The 23772-nt window shown below is 51.5% G+C and overlaps 8 protein-coding genes across 8 annotated transcripts; 3 read left to right on the top strand and 5 right to left on the bottom strand.

Annotated features, from left to right (window-relative positions):
* Positions 1-688: 688 nt before the first annotated feature.
* Positions 689-4531, bottom strand: K444DRAFT_203628 (ankyrin). The gene is made up of 4 exons (XM_024871015.1): positions 1208-4531; positions 1085-1144; positions 891-1017; positions 689-825 (listed from the first exon to the last, which is right to left on the bottom strand). Exons 1-3 carry the CDS (start codon positions 4340-4342, stop codon positions 1012-1014), a joined length of 3201 nt encoding a protein of 1066 aa, XP_024741552.1. The 5' UTR covers positions 4343-4531; the 3' UTR covers positions 689-825; positions 891-1011.
* A 142-nt stretch (positions 4532-4673) lies between these two features.
* On the top strand, positions 4674-5745 carry K444DRAFT_608350 (uncharacterized protein). The gene has a single exon (XM_024879364.1). It carries the CDS (start codon positions 4991-4993, stop codon positions 5396-5398), a length of 408 nt encoding a protein of 135 aa, XP_024741551.1. The 5' UTR covers positions 4674-4990; the 3' UTR covers positions 5399-5745.
* A 224-nt stretch (positions 5746-5969) lies between these two features.
* Positions 5970-7772, bottom strand: K444DRAFT_705120 (uncharacterized protein; the record flags this gene model as incomplete). Its single annotated transcript, XM_024888099.1, has 1 exon — positions 5970-7772. Exon 1 carries the CDS (start codon positions 7425-7427, stop codon positions 5970-5972), a length of 1458 nt encoding a protein of 485 aa, XP_024741550.1. The 5' UTR covers positions 7428-7772.
* A 765-nt stretch (positions 7773-8537) lies between these two features.
* K444DRAFT_491862 (uncharacterized protein) lies at positions 8538-9206 on the bottom strand (the record flags this gene model as incomplete). The annotated part of the gene is made up of 2 exons (XM_024873213.1): positions 8538-8815; positions 8927-9206. Coding segments are annotated over 2 exons (558 nt in total), but the record flags the coding sequence as incomplete, so codon positions are not given.
* A 2624-nt stretch (positions 9207-11830) lies between these two features.
* On the top strand, positions 11831-13074 carry K444DRAFT_519772 (uncharacterized protein; the record flags this gene model as incomplete). Its single annotated transcript, XM_024873988.1, has 2 exons — positions 11831-12306; positions 12366-13074. Coding segments are annotated over 2 exons (1185 nt in total), but the record flags the coding sequence as incomplete, so codon positions are not given.
* K444DRAFT_519689 (FAD/NAD(P)-binding domain-containing protein) lies at positions 13036-17291 on the top strand (the record flags this gene model as incomplete). Its single annotated transcript, XM_024873981.1, has 2 exons — positions 13036-16736; positions 16793-17291. 2 exons carry the CDS (start codon positions 13036-13038, stop codon positions 17289-17291), a joined length of 4200 nt encoding a protein of 1399 aa, XP_024741547.1.
* A 337-nt stretch (positions 17292-17628) lies between these two features.
* On the bottom strand, positions 17629-19818 carry K444DRAFT_608344 (amidase signature enzyme). Its single transcript, XM_024879363.1, has 3 exons — positions 19421-19818; positions 18901-19368; positions 17629-18832 (listed from the first exon to the last, which is right to left on the bottom strand). Exons 1-3 carry the CDS (start codon positions 19447-19449, stop codon positions 17686-17688), a joined length of 1644 nt encoding a protein of 547 aa, XP_024741546.1. The 5' UTR covers positions 19450-19818; the 3' UTR covers positions 17629-17685.
* Positions 19819-19857: 39 nt separating this feature from the next.
* On the bottom strand, positions 19858-22288 carry K444DRAFT_625307 (uncharacterized protein; the record flags this gene model as incomplete). The annotated part of the gene is made up of 3 exons (XM_024882511.1): positions 19858-21162; positions 21400-21668; positions 21736-22288. The coding sequence occupies 3 exons, from the start codon at positions 22286-22288 to the stop codon at positions 19858-19860; spliced, it is 2127 nt and encodes a 708-aa protein (XP_024741545.1).
* Between the last annotated feature and the right edge of the window lie 1484 nt (positions 22289-23772).

The following is a 23772-nucleotide window of genomic DNA, read 5'->3' as shown; positions in this document are numbered from 1 at the left end:
AGGTAATGTTTTTTACTGAGAAGCGGAGCGGCAAATTCGAGGGCCTGGATCATCCCCTGACAGTCAAACTGGAGAGCGAGGTCCAAGGGGGTTTGAAGATGAGAGTCGTCAGCCATGACATCGCTCCCAGCCGAAAGGAGTTGTTTGACAACGAGGCCAATGCTAAGATACTTCTTATTCATAGCCTCGTCACCACCCTGTGGTCTCAAAGCGTACGAGTCGTCCCAGGCGAGTGGTGTTTGGGTTGCTGGTCTGAACCGATCATGAAGAACCTGACCAGATGTGTCATTTGGATGCATCAATAGTTCCCACAACCTCTGCTCGTTGGGAAATTCAGCGCAAGCGTGAAGAGGTGTTCTCTTATTCCTGTCGGTGATGGTGATATCTGCGCCGGCGTTGAGAAGCAGCCGAACTGAGTCTGGTTGGCCTGATGTGCAAGCGTCATGAAGAGGAGTTCTCCCGTATTCGTCTTGTTGGTTAAGCAATATCGGGTATGACTATAATCAAAGATAGTTAGCTGGGATTGCTGTGTTTAAAGTGTGAGTATGGAGAGGATGATTTCAGGTTGGAGAGTATGATGGGGATCTGTGGGGAGATGATAGGGTACGGATAAGACGACTCACTTGACAAAGATATCCGATGACGTTGCTTTGACGAGCTCGACAAGCCAGATGAAGACCGTTTCGCCCCTTTTTGGTCAACAAGGTTGGATCTGCACCTTCCCCGAGCAAATAATACATCCGGGTTTCGGAACGTAACGCAGCTAAATGGAACACAGTGACTCCATCCGAATCAGCTTCATTGATATCGACGGATTTTTTGTTCCTTCGTCAAAATTAGATTCATTATTCAAATTTGAGGGCTGATCTGGGGCAATGAGTGAAGTTTACCTCCGAAACAAATTTAGTAAAGGTATTTCATGGCGCTCATGGAAACGCTCATCAAGTCGTTTTCGGACAGCGTTCGTCGAAATACTGGCATCCCAATTGTTAAGATGGACATGAAGCGGAGTCATGCCTTCATTGTTCTTTGACTTGACCGAAATCCCGTAGTCGAGGAGTTTCTGAATGAACAAGTCGTCGACCTCATCACCTTTATAGATCTTTGCACGCAGATGCAGCAAATTATTTCCTTCATAATCGACCTAGAGTCAAGTTAGCATTGCCTTGGAGGTCTCCTTGGGCAACCGAGGCTTTGCAACACTTACTTGCATTGGATCCAAGCCCATGTCTACCATTTCTTCCAGTCTCTGAAGGCATTCATGAGGTTCACCGTAGGGACTACTGGAGGTGTAATAATGAAGAACCCCTCTGCCTTTGGAGTCAACGACCTTCAGATCCGCGCCACATTCAATGAAAGCAGAAAAGAGCTCCTTAGACTTCGCACTTCTCAGCAAGACAGTCGCTCCAATGCTATCACGATCTTCCAACGACACACCAAACTTTTGGAGCACGCGAATATACCCGGGTGTATCTTGTTTATCCATCCACGTGGACAATTTCCACGTGCAGCGTTTGATCGTTTCTGCATCAGCACAGGACCGAAGGAATGATGTGAATGTTTCCAGGTTGCACCCCTGCCTTTCCGCGGCGTATTCTATTGCCGTGATGCCGGCGTTATTCTTCACGTCACAACGTGCCCCCATATCCAAAAGAAGATTGATAACATCTACCGTGGATGAATATCTTCTCATTGCTATATGCAGAAGAGTGTTTCCACCCTTGCCAAGAACATCTGCACGTGCACCATATTCGAAGAGAAGTTTTAGCATTTTGACGTCTTTTGTCCTTTGAAGACATCGATGAAGCACCGAATCGCCTTCTTCGTCGACTGCCAACACATTTGCCCCAGCCTGTAAAATGCCGCTGACGACAACAAGATCGGCCCCGAGACGGTTGCGATCTTTAAATAGAAAATGTATGGTCGTGTCTCCATAGGTATCTTTAGCTTCAATATCTGCCCCGGCATTGAGCAGCAGACGTAAGATTTGTTGACAAGCAATGTTGTTTGTTCTCCCCCAGCCCATCACTACACCGTGAATAGGCAGGCTCAAAGGCTCCTGACTAACTCGTGCGCCACACGCGTTTCTATTCGTGATCTTCCATTCCGAAGTCTGATGCACATCGGCTCCTTTGGCTAGAAGGAGCTCCACAATCCCGACACTCTGAGCCCGGCATGCAAGATACAGCGCCGTGGCGCCACTGTATTTTGAGTTGGGTGACACGTCAGTGGCCTTGAGAATAGCTCGTACCGCCTCAAACTTTCCATAACGGCAGCACTGGCAGAACAATTCCTCCAAGGTTTCAGGTGTGAGAAATGGCAGCATAGCGGCTATCGTATCCGTATGCCCCTGAAGCCATGCATATTCCACAGCGGTTTCTCCTTTGGTTGAGACATCTCCGCAATTCAAGTGTCGTTTGATGTTCTCCTTTGTCTTTGGAGTGAGTGGATGGACACCAGCCTCAAGCAACACAGTCACAATTGCGGCATGGTTCCTCCTCGCTGCCTCGTGGATTGGTTTTACACCTCGAATATCTTCTGGATCAGCGCTTGCACCATTCTTGAGCAGAAGTGATGCCATTGAGGTATGGCCTCGTGCGCAGGCCCAGTGTAAAGGCGTGCGATCTTCGGCATCGCGAGCATCAACCGGCACCTTTTCTTCGAGCAGCTTTTTGGCATACATCGTTAGACCAGCGAACGCGGCTACATGCAGCGGAGTCGGAGCTTCAATTTTTGAAGACTCCACTCCTTTCATCCATTCGAGCTTCAGCCATTTCTTGAAATCCAAGCTGTCAGGATCCAGGAAGTTTGCCATCGATGTGTAAAATTTGTCGTCTTCGAAGTCGTATTTGCTAGCGTGGAAAGCCCAGTTACCAACTGCGTATTCTAGAAAGGGATATCGTAGCTTTGACTCTTGGTAATTATACCCATCAGTCTCCTGACCTTCGTCACCAAAGGGGTCGCGATACTTGGGAGAGTCTACCGCTGTACTGGATTGTGAGACTCCATCATCGGCATGTACTCTGAGACCACCAGCTCCAAGGTAGTCTATGCAGATGACTGACAGCTTTTTGTGGGCTTGGTCTGGGTTGAGTACGGGAAATCGTGGAGTGTTGTTGTGAAATCTATTTTTGATTCGATCGTGGTTCAACAGGAATTCTGTGAATGAGTGGTGGATGACCGAAACAGTTTCATCTTCCAGGATTTCGAGAAGCGGTGCACATGCGGATCTGGCGATGGCCTTTGGGGCGTCTGGCATCATTGAAGCTGGAAAAGCAGAAGCAAGTACACTTGCCATCTCATTCAGTCGCAGGGCCCGGGATGAGTGCGTGGCTAGTTCGAGAAGGAAGACCTGGATCTGAATGTCGATTCTGAGAGAGGCAGCCTGCTGAAAGAGCATGCTGTTATACATCTCCTCCAAATCGACGGGGAGGCTCTCTACCAATTTCTCGACATCTAGTTGCTTTGATCCCAGATTAGGAATGATCTGATCAAGCAGAAGTCGTGCATAAAGGAAAAGACCGTTAGATCGTTCCGAAATAGCAGAAACGAGAGACTTTCGCAATTCTTGTTTGTCATCCCCTGGAAGCAGTCCGTTGATGCGATATGACAAGAATAGGGCAATATCCTGCCCCACCAGATCATCTTCAAGGCTGATATGAACAATCGAGGTGTCTCTCAAGCTGCTTTGCAGGTACTGCTTTGGTCTGCTCGTCATCAAAAGCTTCACAGCCTTTGGCCGAAAGGTGGCTAGGTTATTGAGTCGAACGAGAAAGCTATCTTTGGGAAGTAACTCCATCTCATCCAGTGCATCGAGGATACAGTAGGCCTTGTCAACGGAAGATAGTCCTGTCAATAGATACTCCCACAATATCTCATCGGAAAAGTCGTCCAGCGGGTTACCAATCAGTGGTTGCAGGGTTGCTTGGAGACGAATACTGAAGGGAAGTAGTTGTGCCAGGAAATCTCGAACCAAACTTCGGGGACGTCTGTTGGCTGATAGGATATAGCGAAAGAAGAAATACAACACCGGAACACCTTCGGTCTTCTGCAGATGCTGGATCATCGAGGCTGCAGTCACTGACTTCCCAGCACCAGGAACTCCTTTGATCCACAAGCTTCCATGCTCACTCGACTCCTGCCACTGTTGGTACTTTGAGGTCTCGCAGATCCAAAGACCAGTCCCAGGAGCTTGAGAGGATAGGTGGCGATGGAATTCGCTCGACTGGGCTTCGTAGTCCGTAGATTGAAGCCATTCTTGGACTTTCGCAAGCTCTTCTGGCGAGAGGCTGGCTTCGAGCTCGTTGATTATTTCAAACTCGTCGGACTCAGAGGAAGGCATGGCTTGATGCTGAGAACCGTGGATGTTGAATGGTCAGGAATATAGGAGAGCGTGAAGGTCGGCGTAGCTGGTGTAGTTGCTAAGCACACATTCGAAGTCTGCAAGAGGTTTGAGAGAGTGGGACACGAGATCGTGAGGTAGAAGAGAGGTATGCCAAAAATTTTCGGTATTGGCGGCACATGCTGCCGCCTAGATGAACAGGCATCCAGCGTGCAGGAATGAGGCGCGAGAATCCACCTGGGGTTCAGGCATCAGCATACGCATCACGTGATTTCGGTCCAAAAGAGGTTTTCATGTTAGAATGCTGCTTGTAAGGGAATGGCGAGAAGATAAACTCTTAAGTTGTTAGCTATCTTCGAAACTTACGATGTGTGGTTGCAGCTTGATGATCTTTGATGATCTAAAGTGCAGCTGTGGTTCGCAAGCCGAACCTACCTGGCCTGCAAGGCGCCTCACGTCAGGCCAATGTAGCCTCCTATCTTCCTCACTACAAGCAACTTCTACAGTCTTAGAACTCATCCCTCTTTAGGAGAAAGCCATGTCTTCTCCCATATCTTCCCTCTGCCCCGCCTTCCCACCAGATTTGGCAACAAGCCATACAACTCCGCATCTTGACGTTAAGGTGTGCCCTCTACCGTTTCGGTCTCTATGCCTGCTAGTAAAACATTACCATTGATCTTTCTCAACGCACACATTTCACGATGGAGACCCCCGAGAGACCAGCTCCACCTTATTATAACGCACTGCCATTCCCAAGACGACCTTATCACGCCTTCTCTACTCAACGTCTGCAAGGAGTCCCGAGAATCGATGGCAGTATACTGGTATAAAAAGTTCGCTGTTGAAAATCAAAAGGGGCAGAGAGACGTGTGGTGGAATCCAGCAATCGATATCATCTCGGTGCCCGAAGGCCTTCAATGGGAACCCTGGAAGCGATGTGTGGACGTCTGCACAAAGCAGTTTCCCCTGGAGACTGAAAGAGACCCATCATCATGCTTTGGATTGCTGCTGTTTGCAGTGGAGGAAAGGGTTTCGCTGCCGGGTCGAGCCTTGTGAGAGAATATTCCCATTCAAAAGGGTAGGGAGTTGATTAGGTATTTGGGGGATTTGTGGAATCGCCGACAGGGGGTTGTTAAGGATTTGAACAGACTTTTAACGAGGGCGAAGGAGGTTCTGTTGATAGACGCAGTGGTTGGATTACGGAGTATTTGGCACTCCAGGTATGGGGACCCCCCGAGAAGATATGAGACTCCACGCTCGATAACTTGGCTTTCACTATGAAAATGGAAAAGGCTACTCTAACTTTGGAGAAGGAAGAACTAATATATGATAGAGGGAACGAAAAAGATCTATTTTACGCTTTATATAAGACGAGTTGAACATCATTCTTAGAAAATTGCTTGAATGCCATAGAATATGGTACGCGATATATTCTAACAGCTGATGCGAAGTGAAACGAAACTCACCTTGCGCCGAGTTGCAAGCTTGACACTTCGCCTCAGGGATTCCAGTTGATATCAAATCATCGGTTGCATCTGAGTTCGAACTCTTCAAGCTCGCACGGGCAAGATTGACCGCAGTCTCAGAGGCTCACACGAAATTCTTCTTCCACAATCTTCTCAAACTATCATGGATTCATGTGAATATGTGCCCAGGGAGCAGACATTGATGTCTCCCAACCCTTTTCCCTAAACTTATCAGCTCCATGGAAAGATGGACCAGCCTCGAGTTCCGCAGCACAGGGTTTGGCGTCTTGTTCGTCAACATCAGTCCATGCGAACAGCTCAGGGAGCCCAAGAAATGCACAATCCACATCCGACAATTGGTAAGGTATCTCAGACTCGAGCCCGTAAGTCAGGATTAGCTGCACTGATTCCGCTGTCCCCTCATGCTCTTTAATTGGACGGACAAGGAGTTCATATGAAGGCGTTGCAGGCAGCTCATGGATGAATTCTGCACTCCCGACACTTTCCCGAGGATGGGAGGAGCTTTGTCGGCCAGGCATTTCTGGGAAAGAACCTGCAAGTTCTTGTTCATGGAGAATCGACGATAGACATCCATACTCTTGGTTATGCCTGCTCGGATCTTGCGTATGGACACCATGCTCCAACGCCAAAGTGCTGCCTACCTTTCCCATCATAGAGCTCTTCTGAGAACCCGGGCCCTGCTCAAGTTCAGCACTCGCTGAGCTCCCTTGCAACTGCATTTGCACTCCACGTTGCTCCACCAACTCCACTCTTAGAACCCCAACCTCCTTACCTTCCTCTATCCGATGGTCCCTATAACTCCCTCCTTTCCTATCCTCACTCACCTTCATCTTTTTCTCCTCCTGGAACTCCGCTCTCAGCTCTACAATCCTCTGCTCCAGCCCATCAACCCTTCTCTGGAGAACCTCACATACGGCGTTAGCTGGCACAAGAGCACGCTCCACTTCCACCTCCTTCGACAGATCCCCAGGCATCCGCTTTGAAAGCCTATTCCTCCTTACCTGCTCACCTCGAAAGCGGAAGATGCAAGACCTTTTTACTCTTTGCCTGTTCCACACATCAGGCATGCTCACACTGCGCACGACATCCAAGCCGCGTGGCCGCGCGGGAGGGGTGATTGGGACCGCGAGGCCGCCGAGGTCTAAGGCTTGGTGATTCTCACTTGGCGTCTTTTGCCCAAAAGAGGATGGAGATGGCGAGGGAGTGGGAGAGGGGATGCTGAGCACAGATGAGATGGATGAGAGGTTGGGTGGGAGGTGCTGACAGCTCTCTTGGGTTTCTTTGGATTCCATGTCCTCCATTTTATATGAGGGGGACTGACCTTCCTCGACTGGAGACATGCATATCTGTCGTGGATCGGATGCGGTAATAGCTTGCTGGGTGGGTTCGGCTACCTGCACCTGGGAAGGTGATTTGTTCATCCGAGCTGGTTCGGGTGCCGGCACACTACTTGCAGATGAACTCGCTATCTCATGAGGAATTGAGATTGTAGCATGGAGAGCATTCGATCCCTTGACACGGCGGAGTGCGGGTCTTGGGACGGCAGCGGCGTGGTTAGGTCCCGTCACTGGATATGATTGGTGGTGTTGGTGTTGCATTGTAGAACTCGTTCCAACTAACAACACCTATATAGGGATCCCTGGAGTTGATCGAAATTGTATTGGTAAATCTGGGCGCTGGAGCGGTAAAGCTATATGCTAGCCAGAGGAAGCCCAATTCAACTCCACGGGGTTGTGGTGTAGCATGTACAAGGCCATTGTTCAGGAAGACTTCTTTGATAAGCAGAACAACGATCTCGAGAATTCATCGCACAAAGGAGGTCTCTTTCACAAAGAAGTTCCCTTGGTGCGTAGGTCTTTGTCTGCAGTTTACTCGGCACAGAAGTTCCAGCACTTGCCTGTTTTAATTGTACTGCCGGTTTTATGGTACAGGTATGACGCATTAGACAATAAATTCACTGTCGCTCTCAAGAGTTATGTATAGTGCAACAACAAAAGCGACCAGTGAATAGTGTTTGAAGCACTTGAATTAAGGACGTAAAGTACAAGATACAGCGGTAAAGGCCCTTCTTGTCCTCAAGCGTGCGATAAGCGGGAAGAGCAGGGATGAAACAGGCGGCCAAAATAAACACACCTTTATTCTCGTCCCCACAAGGACGAGTATTGGCACCACCACCGATATTTCCACAGAAATCGTCACAGTCATCAACGGTACCACGATCGGCCAAGCGCAAACCGTCCTTGAACCCCCACTTCCACAGTTTTTGGCAACGGGGCGGTGTCGGTGGCTTCACCGACTGGAGCGAATAGTACATATGTGCTGTATATGCCTAGAAATGCTGGAGACAGGGTTGGGCTGTGCTTGAGATGGTTTATTGTCATTGAACTGGGACTTGTTGCTTTGAGTATATAATGAGACGCCAAAATAACGTTAGACTTTCATAGGGCTGGCAGACCACGCTCTGGGCACGCTGACTTACTCTGTGTTTATGTCCCTCCGCCGTATTCCCCACGATACATAGCCCCTCATCATCCACGCCTCTTTCTCCCTCACCCTTTTCCGCCATCTTCTTGTCCTTATCCTCTCTCTCCTTCTAGGGCGCACAAAGCCTCAAGACTCTCAATCCGCAACTCCATACAATAATGCTCCCCACTTTCACCCTCACCCTCTTCCGCCGTCCCCTGACCACCTTTCTTGTACTCCTTCTCCAACGCCCCCAGCTGCTTCTTCAACAACTTCATCGCCCGTCCCGTCACCCCCTCCCTCCCATCAAACACAAGCCCGAACCTCACGTCGCCCCCCACCCTCATCCTGATTCCCGTCGCAATCGTGACAATAAGCGTCATCACATCTCTCGTGGGGACCGCAAGGCCGCCTTCGCGCGGGACCGCCGTGACCCAATAGAGTTTTTGGAGTCCGCCTTGAACCCCGGAGGTGGAGGTGGTTTCGGGGGAAGATGTAGGGGTTGAGCTTGGAAGAGGGAGGGCTTGCACTCCTTGTACTCTTTGAACTCTTGGGACTCTGGGGACTCCTCGAAACCCGTCGCCCGAGGTGGTTGATGCAGAAGATGCAGAGGTTGCGGTTAGAAGAGGGAGACGGAGATCAAATACAAGATCCCGCATCGGCGGGGCTTTGATGACGGCCTGTCGCCATGCTAGGCTGAGTGGCTGGATGTCGAGGTATTGGAGGTTTGGGGTGGAAGTTGAGCGGGAAGTGGGGAGGCATGCGGCGAGTGTGGCGGCGTTGGCGAGGGGTTGGAGCAGAACGAGTGTCGTTGGTGGTGGTTCAGGTGCTGAGAGGTTGAGGGTCGCAAGTTTGGCTGTGATGTCGGTTAGGAGACGAGGCTCGGTGATGCGGAGTGACTCGACCATTTTGAGAGAGAGAGAGAGAGAGAGAGAGAGAGAGAGAGAGTGAGTGAGTGAGTGAGTGAGGAGAGGCCGAGCCTGGAGAGGGTATTTTCGGGGTAGGCGGCAGACAGGTTGATAATATAAAAGATGGAGTTGCCATATGCGATGAGTCTTTTGGAGCCTCGAAGGGGTAACGTCATATGACTTCCAGGGATTTGGCTGGTGCCTGGAGTAGCTGGCACCCTCATTGGAAGTGATCTTTAGAGTTCGGATGAAATAAGCAATAGGCATGATTCTCGGTGCTGGATGCCATGACTTTAACTCTGGTCTGTTTAAACTTTCGGGCCGCCCTCCATCATAGCTCCCGCAGGGCATAGAAATGGTCCCAGATTGGGAAGAAAGGGCCGAGAGCAAAGATTTGTTGCAGTTCGCAAAAAGAAGGCAAGAAAAGATAGCCAGGGGCATGAGGAAATGGCCCCCAATCATGGCTTCTGGAACGTGTCGGGTGGAGTACACGTGATATAAGCTTGTCTGAGGCACAGCCAGAGTGTGACGCCCGTTTCGGCAATTGCTGCTCTTGTCCCATGTTCTCGAAGGGAAGAATGAGCTCGCTCAAGTGTGGGATGCAGATAGAGGATTGCGAAGTCGGGGTGTGCTTAGAGTTGTGTAGCCATTCGGGAAGCCGCCCGGCAGATCGCCATGCAGCGTGACCCTTCACCCTTCACTTCAACAAATCTATTCTTATTTGACTCGAAGAGAAGTGCTCCTGCAAGCGTAAATCCATCCGGAATCCTGGATCAAGCACCTTGCTTTCCTCGAACTTTCGCCCGCGAACATCGTTGCATACAACACTTGAAGCCAGCTTCAGATGTCCGCGAGGAGGTTCAGAACAGATAACACGGAGAGGAATACGGGAAGAAAGACTCCTACGGAGTACACCCTGAGAAGTGCCCCACGTGCAGTTGACATTGAGTGCTGACCGGGAAAAGGAAGAGACGGAGCTGGTGAGAACAGAGGGGAATTTGTTGTCAACCTGTCGCGGGTGAGAACCAAGCCTCGAGGCTTATGAGGCGTGACTGCGCTAGCTAGCAGCAGTCAAACCATTTCTCTGGACCACATCTTTCTTCCTCCCAACTCTTCCTTCCGGCTCTCAACCTCTTCTTGGCTGTTGTTTCGTCTGATGCTCGCCGATGCGACCGGGTGATGGAAGAGATCGATTGATTTTCGAAGTCTTCAGGTACCTCCCGGCTTACCTCCCCGAGAGGGATCGGGCCACCTTTATGTTCCTGTACGAGGCCCCGGCTGGTCGTGGCCGTCCTGGCCCTAACGGGGACGCCGTCGTACAGAACGAGCACAGATGAAGACGCCACCAGCCCACCAGCCCACCAGCCCACCAGCCCACTCGCCCACCCACTCACCCAACCGGACACGCACAGCGACATGATTCATGAAGCAACTTACTAGTACAACGTACGTCCGTACTGTAGCTGCATATCACCACGGCGACCACGCCATGCCAACCAGTGCAACCACTCACTCAGACTCAGTGGCCCGCTCCCAGCGCCTTTCCGCCTTTCCGCCTTTCCGCCGTCTTCCGGACGAGCTGACCGCTGCAGGGCAGGTCCCGCACGGCTCGGCTTTGACTGCGTACAAAAGCAAGTCCGTCAGTGGCCCTGACTGGTGCGCAATACAGTGATGGCTGGTGGTTATCACATGGCAGGACATGCCCACTGCGTACGGTGGTACTGTAGCAGATACGCAGGCTGAAGAGAAAGAAGATAAACACCAGTGGCCGGAGGTTCAGAATCCTTCAATACCACGGCCCAGTGGTCGTCCCCCTCTCCCCCAACCACACACTCTCCACCGAGGCACTCTCTTTTTCTTCAGCGCGGCTGAAATAACCCCCCCCCGTTTCGACTTGCTCACCGGGATCCCAGCCAAGTGTCCACTGGGACGATGTCATCCCGGGCTGGATCCCAAGTCCTGCATTCCCCACCATCCCGCGCCGTGAGTGGTCAATTCACGAGCTGCCCCCCCGATGCTGGCGTCCATCACCACCTCTTTCGAGGGCCAGAGACATGGGCTTCAGTGAGTCGCATTGGCCAGATCCAGCTGTCAGCTCCGAATTCATCAGCCCTGGGGCCTTGACTTTTAAATGGGTTCACCCCGATGGTTGGCTCATTTGAATGTCATCTTCGTCAGCATTGCTTCCTTTCAGGTTCTGTTCCAGGTCAATCTTTTCTTCGCGCGATCTAGTCCCCTGCTATCTGCGAAGTTCTGTTCAGCCGCGATAAATATACTGTCTCTGGCTTGGCGCCGTTGATCCCGCCCCTACAGCTGCATTTTTGGTCGGGCACCACCTCGGCCCTCCTCGTGGTTGACGAGGCTGTGAACTTCTCCAAGCGTCAGCGCTTTCTTCCTGAAATAAATCACTCACTTCCTCCATGTAAGGCTCCTTCGACTGACACTCAAACGACAAAGTATCACTACCCCACCATCAAAGTCGCACCTGCGACACGTTCGAAGACCGCACCTCGACTGTCTCGATAACGTCATCCCTCACATCTTATTTGGTGTCGCACTGAATTTCCGGGCACGGAGAGGCGACGTTTTTGCCTGAAGTCTACCTGAGGTGGGCACGGAGGTGAGAGACGATGACAGATGCTCATGAAACCGAGGTAGCCACCGCCGATGAAGGCGAAGGCATTGCGAGTGAATCCGAGCAGGAATACCCAAGCCGAAATACTACACCACCGAGTCTGGAAGAATTCGAGAGATGGCAAGCGCAGATAGGCTTGCAAAAGTTCGGCGAAGGCCTGAATGCTGCGGCAAAGGCGATATTCCCGAGTGATGGTCGACTACAATACTCGAAGGTTTATGTGCTGATGCTGAGCTGGGGCGTGGAAGGTTCAGCGGTGTCTGGAATCTCGAGATTGTCTAGTGTCTTCAAGGACGTTTATCATTTTGATGTCGAATCTTGGATGATCCCTTCAGAAGGCAGCCAGGCTACGACGACTCAGAAGATATTGGATTTCGTCAGATTAGGTGGTGATAGTGACGATGATCTGAAGATTGTATTTTATGCTGGACAGACTCAACTTATCAAGAACAAGAACTTGGCTTTGACGAGGTTCGTTGATCCTTTTGCATCTACCTTCTCTCAATTTTTGTGCCGGAGCTAATGTATAGCAGTGGTCGCAAGACCGAGAAATCCGGATACCCCGTCCATTGGAGTGGCATTCAAAAGTCTTTGGAGGCTGCACGAAGTGACGTTCTCATCCTCTTGGACTGTCCTTACGTAGGGACGGCAAACAACAACCAAGGTAATGGGGTAACAGAGCTCATTGCGGCATCTGCCTATAGATCTGTGGTGAGCCACCTCGAAGCATATTCCTTCACCCGTGAGCTGGAGACCGAGTTCCGAGAGTTGAGCAAATTGCCGTATTTCTCGGTTGGAAACCTTTTCCACAACATCTACTGCCGCGTTCAAAGTCGAATGGCCGAAACAGGACAAGAAGAGGCTGTACCTGCTTGTTTGCAATTGACACAGGAGGATCCGTACCTACCTCGGAGTATCCAACTGTCAGCTCATCAGGCGGATACCCCTTCTACATTACACCCGAACCCCGCAAATGCCAACGGAGCGTTCCATACCTCGTCTACTCGAGGAGATACACCGCGTATTGCATTTGCAATTCGTCTAAAAGAGGATTTCAAGGTTGGAGATCTCTCTTCAGACCTCTTTCTGAGATGGCTCAGCTGTATTCCAGAATCGGTGGCAGAAGTCAAGATTGAAGCCGGATTCCACAGCTATTCATCCCTCCTAATCGTGTCAGTTCCAATCTGCATGTCACTCTACATGCCAAAGGATCCTGCAATCATTTGTCTTGGGCCGATCACTTCATTCAATGAAGTTCTGAACCTCGTGCCAAATTCCATACCGAAGGATCTCCCAAGTCCGGCACCTGACCACCATCTCTGGGATCATCCAAACCAGATTACAGATGGCGTACGTGCCGTCACACCTCAACCACACAACCTTACCAATGGCACCAGTGGAACTTCCACGGCTTCAGAAGTTCGCTTCAGGAATCAAGCTCAGGTTATCAACCTCAATGGCACCAAGGAATCAAGACTACCGCTAAACAAGGGCAACTCTTCCCACTTCCGAGTCGATGGCAGTATCGATGAATATACATTTACGACTGGACTCCGGCACGCCCGTACCGTGCCTGTGGACCAGTCCCATGAAATACCAGCTTTCGGTCCCCACACCACTGAAGCCGACGGCCCACAATCGAAAGCTCACGCTAAGATCAGATCTTACACTGATGATCCAAGCACTAAAGAATTCCCTCGAATCTCGAAACCTGTTGAATTGCTCAGGAACGAGTACGACTGTGTCGTGATCGGGTCTGGATATGGTGGTAGTGTTGCAGCCAGCCGCATGGCTAGAGCTGGCCAATCTGTTTGTCTACTTGAGAGAGGCAAAGAGAGGTGGCCTGGAGAATACCCAAGTGGGTTCGTGGACGCTGTGAAGCAGCTCCACGTCTCAGGCGACTTTGCTCCTGGATTCCTCACAGGCGCAATGGTGGAAGCTGGTGACCCAACTGGTCTCTATCATCTCATCTGTGGCAGGGGACAGAATGCATTCGTCGGCAACGGACTCGGTGGAACCAGCTTGCTGAACGCGAATGTCTTCCTCGAAGCAGATGATGGGACGATGAGGCTGCCGTGTTGGCCGAAAGAGATCCGCGAAAACGGAGTGAAAGAGCTGGAGGATTATTACAAGCGCGCATCTAATGTCCTCGAGCCTGAAGAGTATCCCAAGGACTGGCCGGAACTACCAAAGTTGGCCATGCTCGAGAGGCAAGCTGCAGCTCTTGGGTGGAAAGAGAAATTCAAGCGTGTGCCTCAGACGACTCGATTCAAGGGTGGGCCAAACAGTACTGGAGTTGAGATGTATCCGTCTGCTCTGACTGGCATGGACAGCACGGGAGTCAACGATGGAAGCAAGTCTAGCACACTTGTCAACTATCTTGCTGATGCTTGGAACTGGGGAGCAGAAATGTTCTGCCAGTGCGAAGTGAGATATATCAAGAAGCATCCCGATCCGAAGGTCGAAGGCTACCTGGTCTTCTTCGCGTGGCATGGGAGCGAGCGCAGTGCTTTCAGAGACAACCTCTACGAAGACCTGATGTGGGTTCATGCAAGGGAATGCGTCTTCCTTGGAGCTGGAAGTATCGGCACGACTGAGATCCTGCTGCGAAGCAAGAAACTTGGTCTTACAATGAGCGACAAAGTTGGTCTTCACATGAGTGGAAACGGCGATATCTTGGCTTTTGGGTACAACACTGACACCGAAGTCAATGCCATTGGACGCCAATACCCTTCTCCATACAAGCCGGTTGGGCCAACGATCACGGGCGTGATAGATTGTCGCGATCAAGATAATCCTCTTGATGGGTTCGTCATTGAGGAAGGTGCCGTTCCTAAAGCACTCGCCCCGTTGTTCCAAACAATGTTGGAAATGATGCCGGGCAATCAGGTTCCACAGGGTGAGGGCTTGGTTGAAAAGGTCAAGCATGTGTTAGCTCAGCAAGGTAGCCGTTTTCTTGGACCGTATTTCTCCAAAGGCAGTATTGAGAGGACTCAGACCTATCTCATCATGAGCCATGACTCCAATCAAGCAAGCTTAACTCTCAAGGATGACAAGATTGTTCTGGAGTTCCTTGGCGTTGGACGGAGTGGGCACGTCGAGTATCTCAATGATGTGTTGAAGCGCGCCACTCAAGCCGTTGGTGGTACTTTTGTCAACAGTCCTTTCTATGCAGCATTGGGCCAGCAAGAAATTACTGTTCATCCAATTGGAGGTGCCTGCATGAGTAGAGACGGAACGGGAGAGCACGGTGTCACGAATCATTATGGAGAAGTCTTCACTGGTCGCGGTGAAGAAACACACCATGGCCTGATTGTCACGGACGGAGCGGTCATCCCAACAGCCCTTGGAGTCAATCCCTTCGCAACCATCACGGCGCTTGCTGAACGGTCCGTTGAGTATGCTGCCAAATACAGAATCCTTGAAGAGATCGATCTGAAGACGAAGAACGAGGTCTTGGATCTCTTCGCTGAACCATACCAAATCGTTGGCGGCAAGAAAGCAATACAACGAAGGAACTCCAACAAGGTCAACGACGCTACAGACTTGGTCAAAGCCACGAGGGCTGCCAAAGCCAATGGTTTCGGATTCTCGGAAGTCATGTCGGGATACATTCACGTTGGAAAAGGTCTCGAAGGCGACAAAATCGAAGATTACCAAACCGCAGCGAGGACAGCTCGCGGTCTGTGCGAAGAAGCTCGATTCTTCTTGAGCGTCAAAGCATGGGATACACATACGATAGTCAATCGCGCCGACCACCGAGCCATGCTAACAGGAACCTTCACCTGCGCCGGCCTCAAAGGGAGTCCATTCATGGTGCAGCGCGGCGACTTCCACCTCTTCAGCATCGACCAACAAGCACCAGGGACCCGCAACCTAACCTATGACTTCGATATGACATCTACCGAAGGGATCGACTACCACTTCCACGGATACAAAGTCGTCAATTCCTCTGTCGCCCTCGGCCCCATCCGTTTCTGGACCGCAGCCTCAACCCTCTACGTCACAATCTCAGAAACGCGAACGGGCAAGGTCCTCGGAAGAGGCATGCTGCACATCCGTCCCTCTGACTTTTTGTCTGAGATCTTGACTCTCAATCCGTCTGGCAAGAATCTATGGGCAAAAGTGAGCTCCACAATGTCCTTCATGAGTTTCTTTGCCCGGCATTCCGCCGCCCTGTTCCTCGCCCCCTTCACCTGGCAGCAATACCCCTCCGTCACCTACTCGGGCTACATAAATGACACCTCCCCGGACCAAACAATCAAGATCGTCGCCATCGACGGCGTGCAGACCCTTCTCCATGTCTGGGAGCCCCGTGCTCCGGGCATTGAAACGAAGAATTTATTTATGATTCCTGGTGCAAGTGTGGACCAGCAGATCTTTGCGCTGCCGACGATCGAGGTTAACGCTATCAATTACTTTACCAGGGCCGGGTATAGGGTTTTCGTTACCGTGCATCGGATCTGCCAGCTCATGGTTGCTGAAAACAACTGGACGACGTACGATGCTCGTCTCGACATAAAAGCATGCTATGAATGGATCCGCCAAGAGCATGGTCCGGACCCCGTCTACACGATCGCTCACTGCATGGGCTCGGTCGCCTATTCTTGCGGTCTTCTCGATGGAACCATTCCAGCGGAGTGGGTGAAAGGAATCTCCTGCTCGCAAGTCTTCTGCCATCCCATCTGGTCAACATTAAACATGGCCAAAGTCCTCGCAGGCCCCATCCCATTCGACAAACTCTACGCCATGTTCGGCGGCTCGTGGTTCTCCTGCTCCTCAACACGAGATGATTCGTACTTCCAACAACTGGTCAATCAGATCCTGCGCTTTTATCCTGACTCTAGGGAAGAAATCTGCAACAACGTATCCTGTCATCGCTGCTCTCTGGTTTTCGGGCGGTAAGTTCTAACCCCCCTCCCCCTCCACGAGGGGATGGCGGTGCTAACGGGAACAGACTCTGGAACCACAGAAACCTAAACCAGGCAACCCACAGACAGATAAACCGCTTCTTCGGCGGCGTCAACATGACGCTCCTGCACACGCTGATGCAGCAAGGCTACCGCGGCACCGTAACTTGCAACGGCCCCCTATTCACGCCCCTCACCGGCCCCTCCAACCTCCGCCGCCTAAAGGGCATCCCCATCTTCCTCTTCTCGGGCTCCGACAACAAGGTCCTCACCCCCGAAGCGACGGAGAAGACGTACGGGATCCTCAGGGATGCGTTCGGGACCGAGGGCTATAGCAGGGAGGTCGTGCGCGGCTACGGACATCTGGATTGCTGGATGGGGAGGGAGAGTTATAAAGACGTGTTCCCGATGGTGAGGAGTGAGGTGGATCGCGTGTGTAGGGGCGAGGGGTGGAGGTGGAAGGAGCCGGATTGGAAGAATGATTGGAGGGATTGGAAGAACTTGGAGATGTCTGGGGGAAAGAAGGAGGGGAAGAAGACCGTTTGAGGTGGTGGATTCTGAGCTGGGGCATGCTTTTCGCTGCATATACGACTTTTCCGGCGGTTGATTGATTTGATGGGATGCGTTTCATGGGAGGTATGCATGGGATATACCAAGGAAGGAAGCATGGATATATGGGGAGCATGGGATGCGGCTATTTTTATCTACGGATATAAATGGTGGGGGCGTCGCGGTACTTTGCTTTGGTTTACTTTGCTCAAATTCTTAACTCCTGGCTCCTGCGGGAAAGGAGCCTCCTACATTCATTGTAATTTTTTCCGGCACATGTTTCGAGATCACCGATCTATCTATTCTTAACAATGTAGTTCAAATCAATCGAGTTTTCTGTTTCATTCAACTCAATCTATCTATCTATATTCGAGTCTAGGGGCGCACATTTCTAAGCACCCTTGCCATACCTCAACCCCTTCCAATCATTCCTCCTCTCCCAACTTCCTGCCACCTTAAGACATGTCAAATCCTCCCACTTCCTCCCCACAATCTGGAGCCCAGTCGGCAACCACACGTTCCCATCATCCCTCGCCGGCACGAACCCCACCGGGAGACTCAGCCCAGGGTGTCCCGTACTATTAAACGTAGCGGTATTATACGTCGCGCCAATCGTCCTGCTTAGCATCTTCAGCGGTCCCAGACCTTTGCCACCACCCTCTTCAATCTTGACAGGCGGGAATACGATCGTCGGCATTACCAGGGCATCGACCTCTTTGAACGCAGCCTCGTATTCATCGTTCAGCTTGCGAAGGAGATTGGTACAGCGCGCGTGTAACGGGCTGCCGAACTTCTCCTGCAAGAATAGACCACGCAAGTAAATGTTCTGCCCGCCGGGCCCAAGGGCATCGAACGCTTCTTGCGATAGCTGCGAGCCAACGAGCTCACAGCGGTCAGGGTACAGGAGTTGTTTTCTTCCCGCTGGATTGGAGAGCAGACCTTGGGTTGTGCCCGCCATGGGCAGGGCGACCATCCAGATCATGCCGCTGTCTCTGTGCAGCGGGATCGAGATCTCCTTCACCTCCGCACCGAGTTCGGCCAGCTTGGCGATTGCGGCTCGTGAGGCGGCTGCGACATTGGGGTCGGTCATCGGGTCTTCGAAACCTTCCTTTAGGATCCCAACTTTCGTCCCTTTCAAGGGCAGGTCTCCTCCGCCTTCAACATGTTTCCGCACTTCTTGTCCGAACTTGATTTTCCCATGTGGCCAATTCAAAGGCTGACGATCGTCGATCCCGTCACTACCAGCTATTACCTCGAGCAGTGTAGCGCAGTCTTGAACAGCTCTTGCCATGGGGCCTGCATGGTCGATTGTAGCTTCGAGGGATATGCAGCCGGTATAGGGGACGAGTCCCCATGTTGGTTTCAAGCCAACAACACCACAGTTCGCGGACGGGAGTCGGATCGAGCCGCCTTGGTCTGCGCCGATTGCGAGGTCTACAGCACCAGAGGCAAGGAGGCGGGCCGAGCCAGAGGAGGAGCCACCTGTTGAGTAGGCGTGTGCGTAGGAGTTGTGAACGGGGCCTGTCACTGAGGTGTCGCTGAGGAGAACAGACGTTTAGCAAACGCTCCGGCAAACTGAGAGACGGTATTTGGGTGGGTATCATACCTCACAGCACCAAAGCAGTTATTCTCACAAGCAGCCTTTCCCTTGATAATCCCACCAGCATCTAACAACCTCGTGACAAGTGTAGCATCCACCTTCGGCACCCATTCTCCAACCTTGCCTCCCGTCCCATTCGTACACTTCACGCCCGCGACGGCAATATTGTCCTTGATCGCAATTGTTCGTCCAGCCAGCTCATCACTCTTCGGGTTCGTGCTCCGCACATCGCACTTCCATGCCCATCCGCCGTGATCTGTATCTGTAGGTCCGACAGGTCGGTGGATGTTTGTTCGTGGATAGACGGAGAGGTCGACTGTTGGCCCGTAGTCTTCCAGAGTGAGGATTTCTTTCGCGCAGTGGTTGAGGCCGGAGAGTAGGGCGGACCAGTCTTTGAGTTCGGAGGGCGGGATTGTGATCCCGGATTTCGTTGCGAGAGTGGCTACATCTTGGGTAGTGACTATGGAGTCTTGTCTGTGGAGGCGTTAGTCTCCAGGTTGGGGCTTGAGGCGGAAGCAGAACGTACTGAGCTGCGCCCAAAACGCTGACAGACATGTTGGCAAATGTCTATGTGATCGATATTGGTTAGAAGAAGCCACGGGAAGAGCGAGGCCTGCTATATAAACATTTTCAACGGTGAAGTGTCACTGTTATCAACAGTGGGGCATTTTCCAGCTTGCCCACCGCGGCGCATCGATTGAACGCCGAAATGATGTCTTCATGACTCGATTGAATGTGCCGAGCCCCCAATTGTACGCCGATATCATTTTGGCGCCGGAGGATGTTACTCGTCCTTGTGAGGCTGTCGATTGTGACGGTTGGAGAGGATGGAGCTCGCCCGTCGCGATAAAGTATTTGGAGGCGAAGCTTCGGCGCTCCGACTGCCAAGGCGTCAGACGCCAAGAACTTCAACATCCACTCCCCTTTCTTTTGTTTTTGAAGAGTTTTATTGATTTTATAGTCTCAGAATTTCCTCATCCTTTTATTCTTCTCTGCTTGTTGCGCCAATCTCTCAGCAAGGCCCTGCTTAATCCGCGCATTCTTCTCCAAGACTCTCAAAGTCTCTCTCGCCTTCTCGGTCTTGTCTGCCTTCGATCCCAGAGCGACGGTATATCCCTTCACGGCTTTATCGATATAGAATCTTGCCTTGTTCCATTCTTTCAGATCAAAGAGACAGTTACCAAGGAGTTGAGTGGCGTCAAATATATCTTCGTCTGCAGCTCCCAGGCATTCCTTGTATGTCGAAATTGCCTTCTTCGAAGCTTCCACACCCTCGAGAAACTTCTCTTGTCTCCGTAAGCATACGGCTAGGTAGTAATAACACTGGCCTTTTTGTCTATGCTTTCCATATCCGCCCTCGTACATCTCGATTTGCTTCCGTTTATAACCTTCCGCCTCAGCATACTCGCGCTTGTACGAGTGTGCGGCATAGAGGATCTCAAGCGCCATCTCCTTCGTCTTCAGATCTCCAGGGTGATTCGTCTCAATCGACCATAGATGTTCCACCACTTCCAAAGCCTGATCGATACGCTTCCGCTTCATCGCGATCGCACACTCAAGAATGTTCTGCTTTGCCACCAATGGATACGTGTTGTCGAAATCCTTGAGAATGGTCAAATTCTCCCTGGAAACATCTCTAGCTCGATCATACTCCTTCATATTGTAGAGAAGCTGTGAATGCCGGTATCTGGCATGGCAAGTATGTATTGACTCGCGCCCCAGCCGTTTCGCTCGCCGCCTGACCAGTTCTGCATTCCAATCATCCGCTTCCGACATAAATTCCAAGAGTTCTGAGATCTCAGCAAGCTGGAGAACGGTGTTCATGGAATGGATGCTGAATTTTCCTGTCGTTCGATTGCGCTCGGGAAGATCGAGCAGTAACTGCGTGTAACTTTGCTGTAATGCAACCCTCATCCATCCAGCCTTCCTCTCTTTGAACTGTTCGAGTCGCTTCTTAGCCTCCTCGTAATGCTCCTCCAGATTCTTTGCCCTCGCTCGGAGTTCCAAATTCGCTTCTTTCCATTGCGGATGTGGTCGACACCACCAAAATAAATGCTTGCATCCAGACGCCAACACGTCGTTACCGGCTGGTACTCCTTCACGCACAATCAAATGGTCCGTGTACGTCCTCTTTATCCCTCGAGCATGCATGACCACGCAATGTTGCGTCCCATTCCCGCGATCAAAACAGATGCCGAAATCCCAAGGCTCGTCTGCGGGTACACTGGTGTTGAGATATTTCTGGACAGCTGCTTTTGATCTAAAGACCTTCCATGACATATCCAAGGTCTCCAGAATCTTGAGGACATGATCCTCGTTGGTGCTTATGGGACGCAGGATCGAGCCATCGGGCCGAGGGCTTGGAGGAAGAGACGTGATGCCATTGGTGTTTTCTCTTACTGATATTTGACCTTGGTGGAATCTCTTGGCCATTTTGAGAACATCGCATCCAAAATCTGGACCGAGGAGGAAAGCTGTGGTGGCGTGAAAACTGCTGTCGTGAACCAGGTCGAGGGCCAAAATTGGTAGCTCCATGTCTGCCCGTCCACTCATCATCCGAGGGCTGAGGATGCCGGGACTGGGACTTAGAATCGGCGGGGTAGCAGGAGAGGAGGCCTCGACGAGAGTGTTTGATGAGGACATCCTACCGTGCATCGACTCTGATCGTGGAGATGCGCCAGACGGTGATGGAGAAGGACTCCTCGAAAGGCGCGGCAGCGTGAAAACCGGCATTGTCTTCGCGATTCTCGCAAGGCGCTTCATGGTGAGAGAGTCTAGACATGATCAGCTAAATTCTCTCTACTGTATCACATGCACCTGATTCCATTACGATCTACCGACCTTTCGAATTCTCATCCGCACCAAAGTGCCTTCCTCGGCCAGAAGCCTCGCCGATCCCAATTTCTCGTTCTCTCCCCGCGTTCCAGTCCCTCCACTCCTCACTCAAAAGACGGTTAACTTCACTGCTCTCCCCCTCGTCCATCATCGCGTCCTCTACATCCTCTTCCTGCCAACTGCAGTACCGATCAATGATCCACGCCGGATCGAGCTCGTCGTCCTCCCGTGGCACAGCGAGGAGGTTGGGGTACGCTGCTTCGGGCCCCATACCACCGCTATGCTCACTCCCTCCATCACCACTCCAATCCTCCAGCCCGCTCTCGTCGTCAAGATCCATTGAGAAATGTGAGCGCTCAATCACGCTGACATCGGGAGGTTCCGTCTTTGGTTGGAGTCCGGCAGCCACAACGGTCGCGAGTCGCTGGCGCAGATACTCGACTACCCGTTCGTCCCTACTTCCTTCGCTTTCCCTCTGACTCTCACTTGCCTGAGCATCATGGTGAGAAGAGGGCGTGTCCGAGGGAGGCACGATCTCTTCTTTATTGCCGTCACGCATTCTGGCACATCACATCACAGCTAGACAAATCAGTCCGCCGGTCTCATTCCAATCTTGATCCGATCATATGTGGCTTTGCTTCAAGCGCCACAACGGAACCGTGTTTTCGATGTGCTCTTGGGCTGTCGCTGGGCGGAAATCATTGGGTTGATATCGCGGGCCACGACTGCGGAGACGGTGTGCGGAATGAGTTGGGTACGCCCAAGAATGGAATTAAGGGGGATGGTGGGAGGTCGGGTAAGGTGAGCATGTCGCCGGTGCGGCGTGGGGCAACCATGTCGGTTGAGATTTATGAGAGATTGCGATAACAACGTGTGCCACTGGCCATGCCCCTTCAAGCCCTGGCCCTGTCTTTCAGGAAGTCGCGGGAGATGCAGGGGTGATCTGGTTTGCGGCCGATCTCTGTCTCCCGAGCATGTTCCCTATTTCTTCTGACATTCGGATCATTCGATATATTGCATTTGTCGCTGAATCGCTCAAGTGAGCCAGGTTGGCGATGGTCTCATTCTCAAGCCAAGCGACAGCAAATTTAGGAAAGCCACGGAGACTGCCCGGCGATGGGAATGCGGAGATGAAATTCATTCCGTGTCGATTCAGTAACGTAAATTACCAGTGAGTAAGTAGCGGGTGCGCTGTTTCATCAAGCGAGGCCAAGTTAAAGCCCAGGCTATATTCGCTACAGTAGAATCCCCATCCTCGGTAAAATAGGGGCGAAATGAAGATCCCTCGCTCAATGTCCTTTAGTCCTCAGGTTCCCGATTAATATCTGCGCATTCCTCGGTTTCGAGTCAAAGTTTATCACTTGAACCTCTAGTTATCTCAGGACTTCGGTCGAACTACACGTGCCACAAGATCAATTTCCCAATTTCTCAATTTCCACACGCATATTCATCATTACAGTTCTCATGCGTCCAATTCAGGGTTATTTCCAGTATCTTTGCTTGACTTACGTACTCCCTACATTACCATTATTTCAAAAGCCGTCCTGTCTATCCTCTATCTCATCCCCTTAATTCCACATCAAACTCCATGATCATCATGAATTGCAGGGGCAGTTCGCACCCGGAGCCCAGTTGCTTTTATTAGTTGAGCGACGGCACCGTCTCGCTCTTACAGCAGTAAGATCACCCTATTGCAACTATTGCCTTTTCCGGTACCACACTTGCTTGTTTCACGAGTTGTTCCTCTTTGGTTTGAAACTGGAATTGATTCACCTGTTGTCATCTGAAGTCAGATTTGTCCAAGCTTCATGGGCAGAATAAATTGGAACTGGAGACAGACCCAGCGTCGCCATACCCTCGGTTGTTATATAAAGCAGCGTATCTTCATTGGTGAGATCTGGCCAACCCCAGCCGTTGTTCCCGTGAGCTGCGAATGCTGCTCCGGGGCTGTGGTTGTCAGCCAGTTCACCCTTGAGGCCATGCAGCGAGGAAGAATAGACATGCCTTCCGACCAATACCTTTTTGTAATCCTGCCGTAAGACT

The sequence above is a fragment of the Hyaloscypha bicolor genome (genome assembly GCF_002865645.1).
Source record: "Hyaloscypha bicolor E unplaced genomic scaffold K444scaffold_17, whole genome shotgun sequence".
Classification (NCBI taxonomy): Eukaryota; Fungi; Ascomycota; class Leotiomycetes; order Helotiales; family Hyaloscyphaceae; genus Hyaloscypha; species Hyaloscypha bicolor.
This window is presented reverse-complemented; position numbering and strand designations above follow the sequence as displayed.

Coding starts and splice junctions, on each gene's coding strand:
- K444DRAFT_608350 (XM_024879364.1), top strand. CDS start 4,991: ATGCCTGCTAGTAAAACATTACCATTGATCTTTCTCAACGCACACATT.
- K444DRAFT_203628 (XM_024871015.1), bottom strand. CDS start 4,342: ATGCCTTCCTCTGAGTCCGACGAGTTTGAAATAATCAACGAGCTCGAA. Junction 1,145..1,207: donor TGGGCTTGGATCCAATGCAA/GTAAGTGTTGCA, acceptor ACTTGACTCTAG/GTCGATTATGAAGGAAATAA.
- K444DRAFT_608344 (XM_024879363.1), bottom strand. CDS start 19,449: ATGTCTGTCAGCGTTTTGGGCGCAGCTCA. Junction 19,369..19,420: donor AGCGTTTTGGGCGCAGCTCA/GTACGTTCTGCT, acceptor ACGCCTCCACAG/ACAAGACTCCATAGTCACTA. Junction 18,833..18,900: donor AACTGCTTTGGTGCTGTGAG/GTATGATACCCA, acceptor TGTTCTCCTCAG/CGACACCTCAGTGACAGGCC.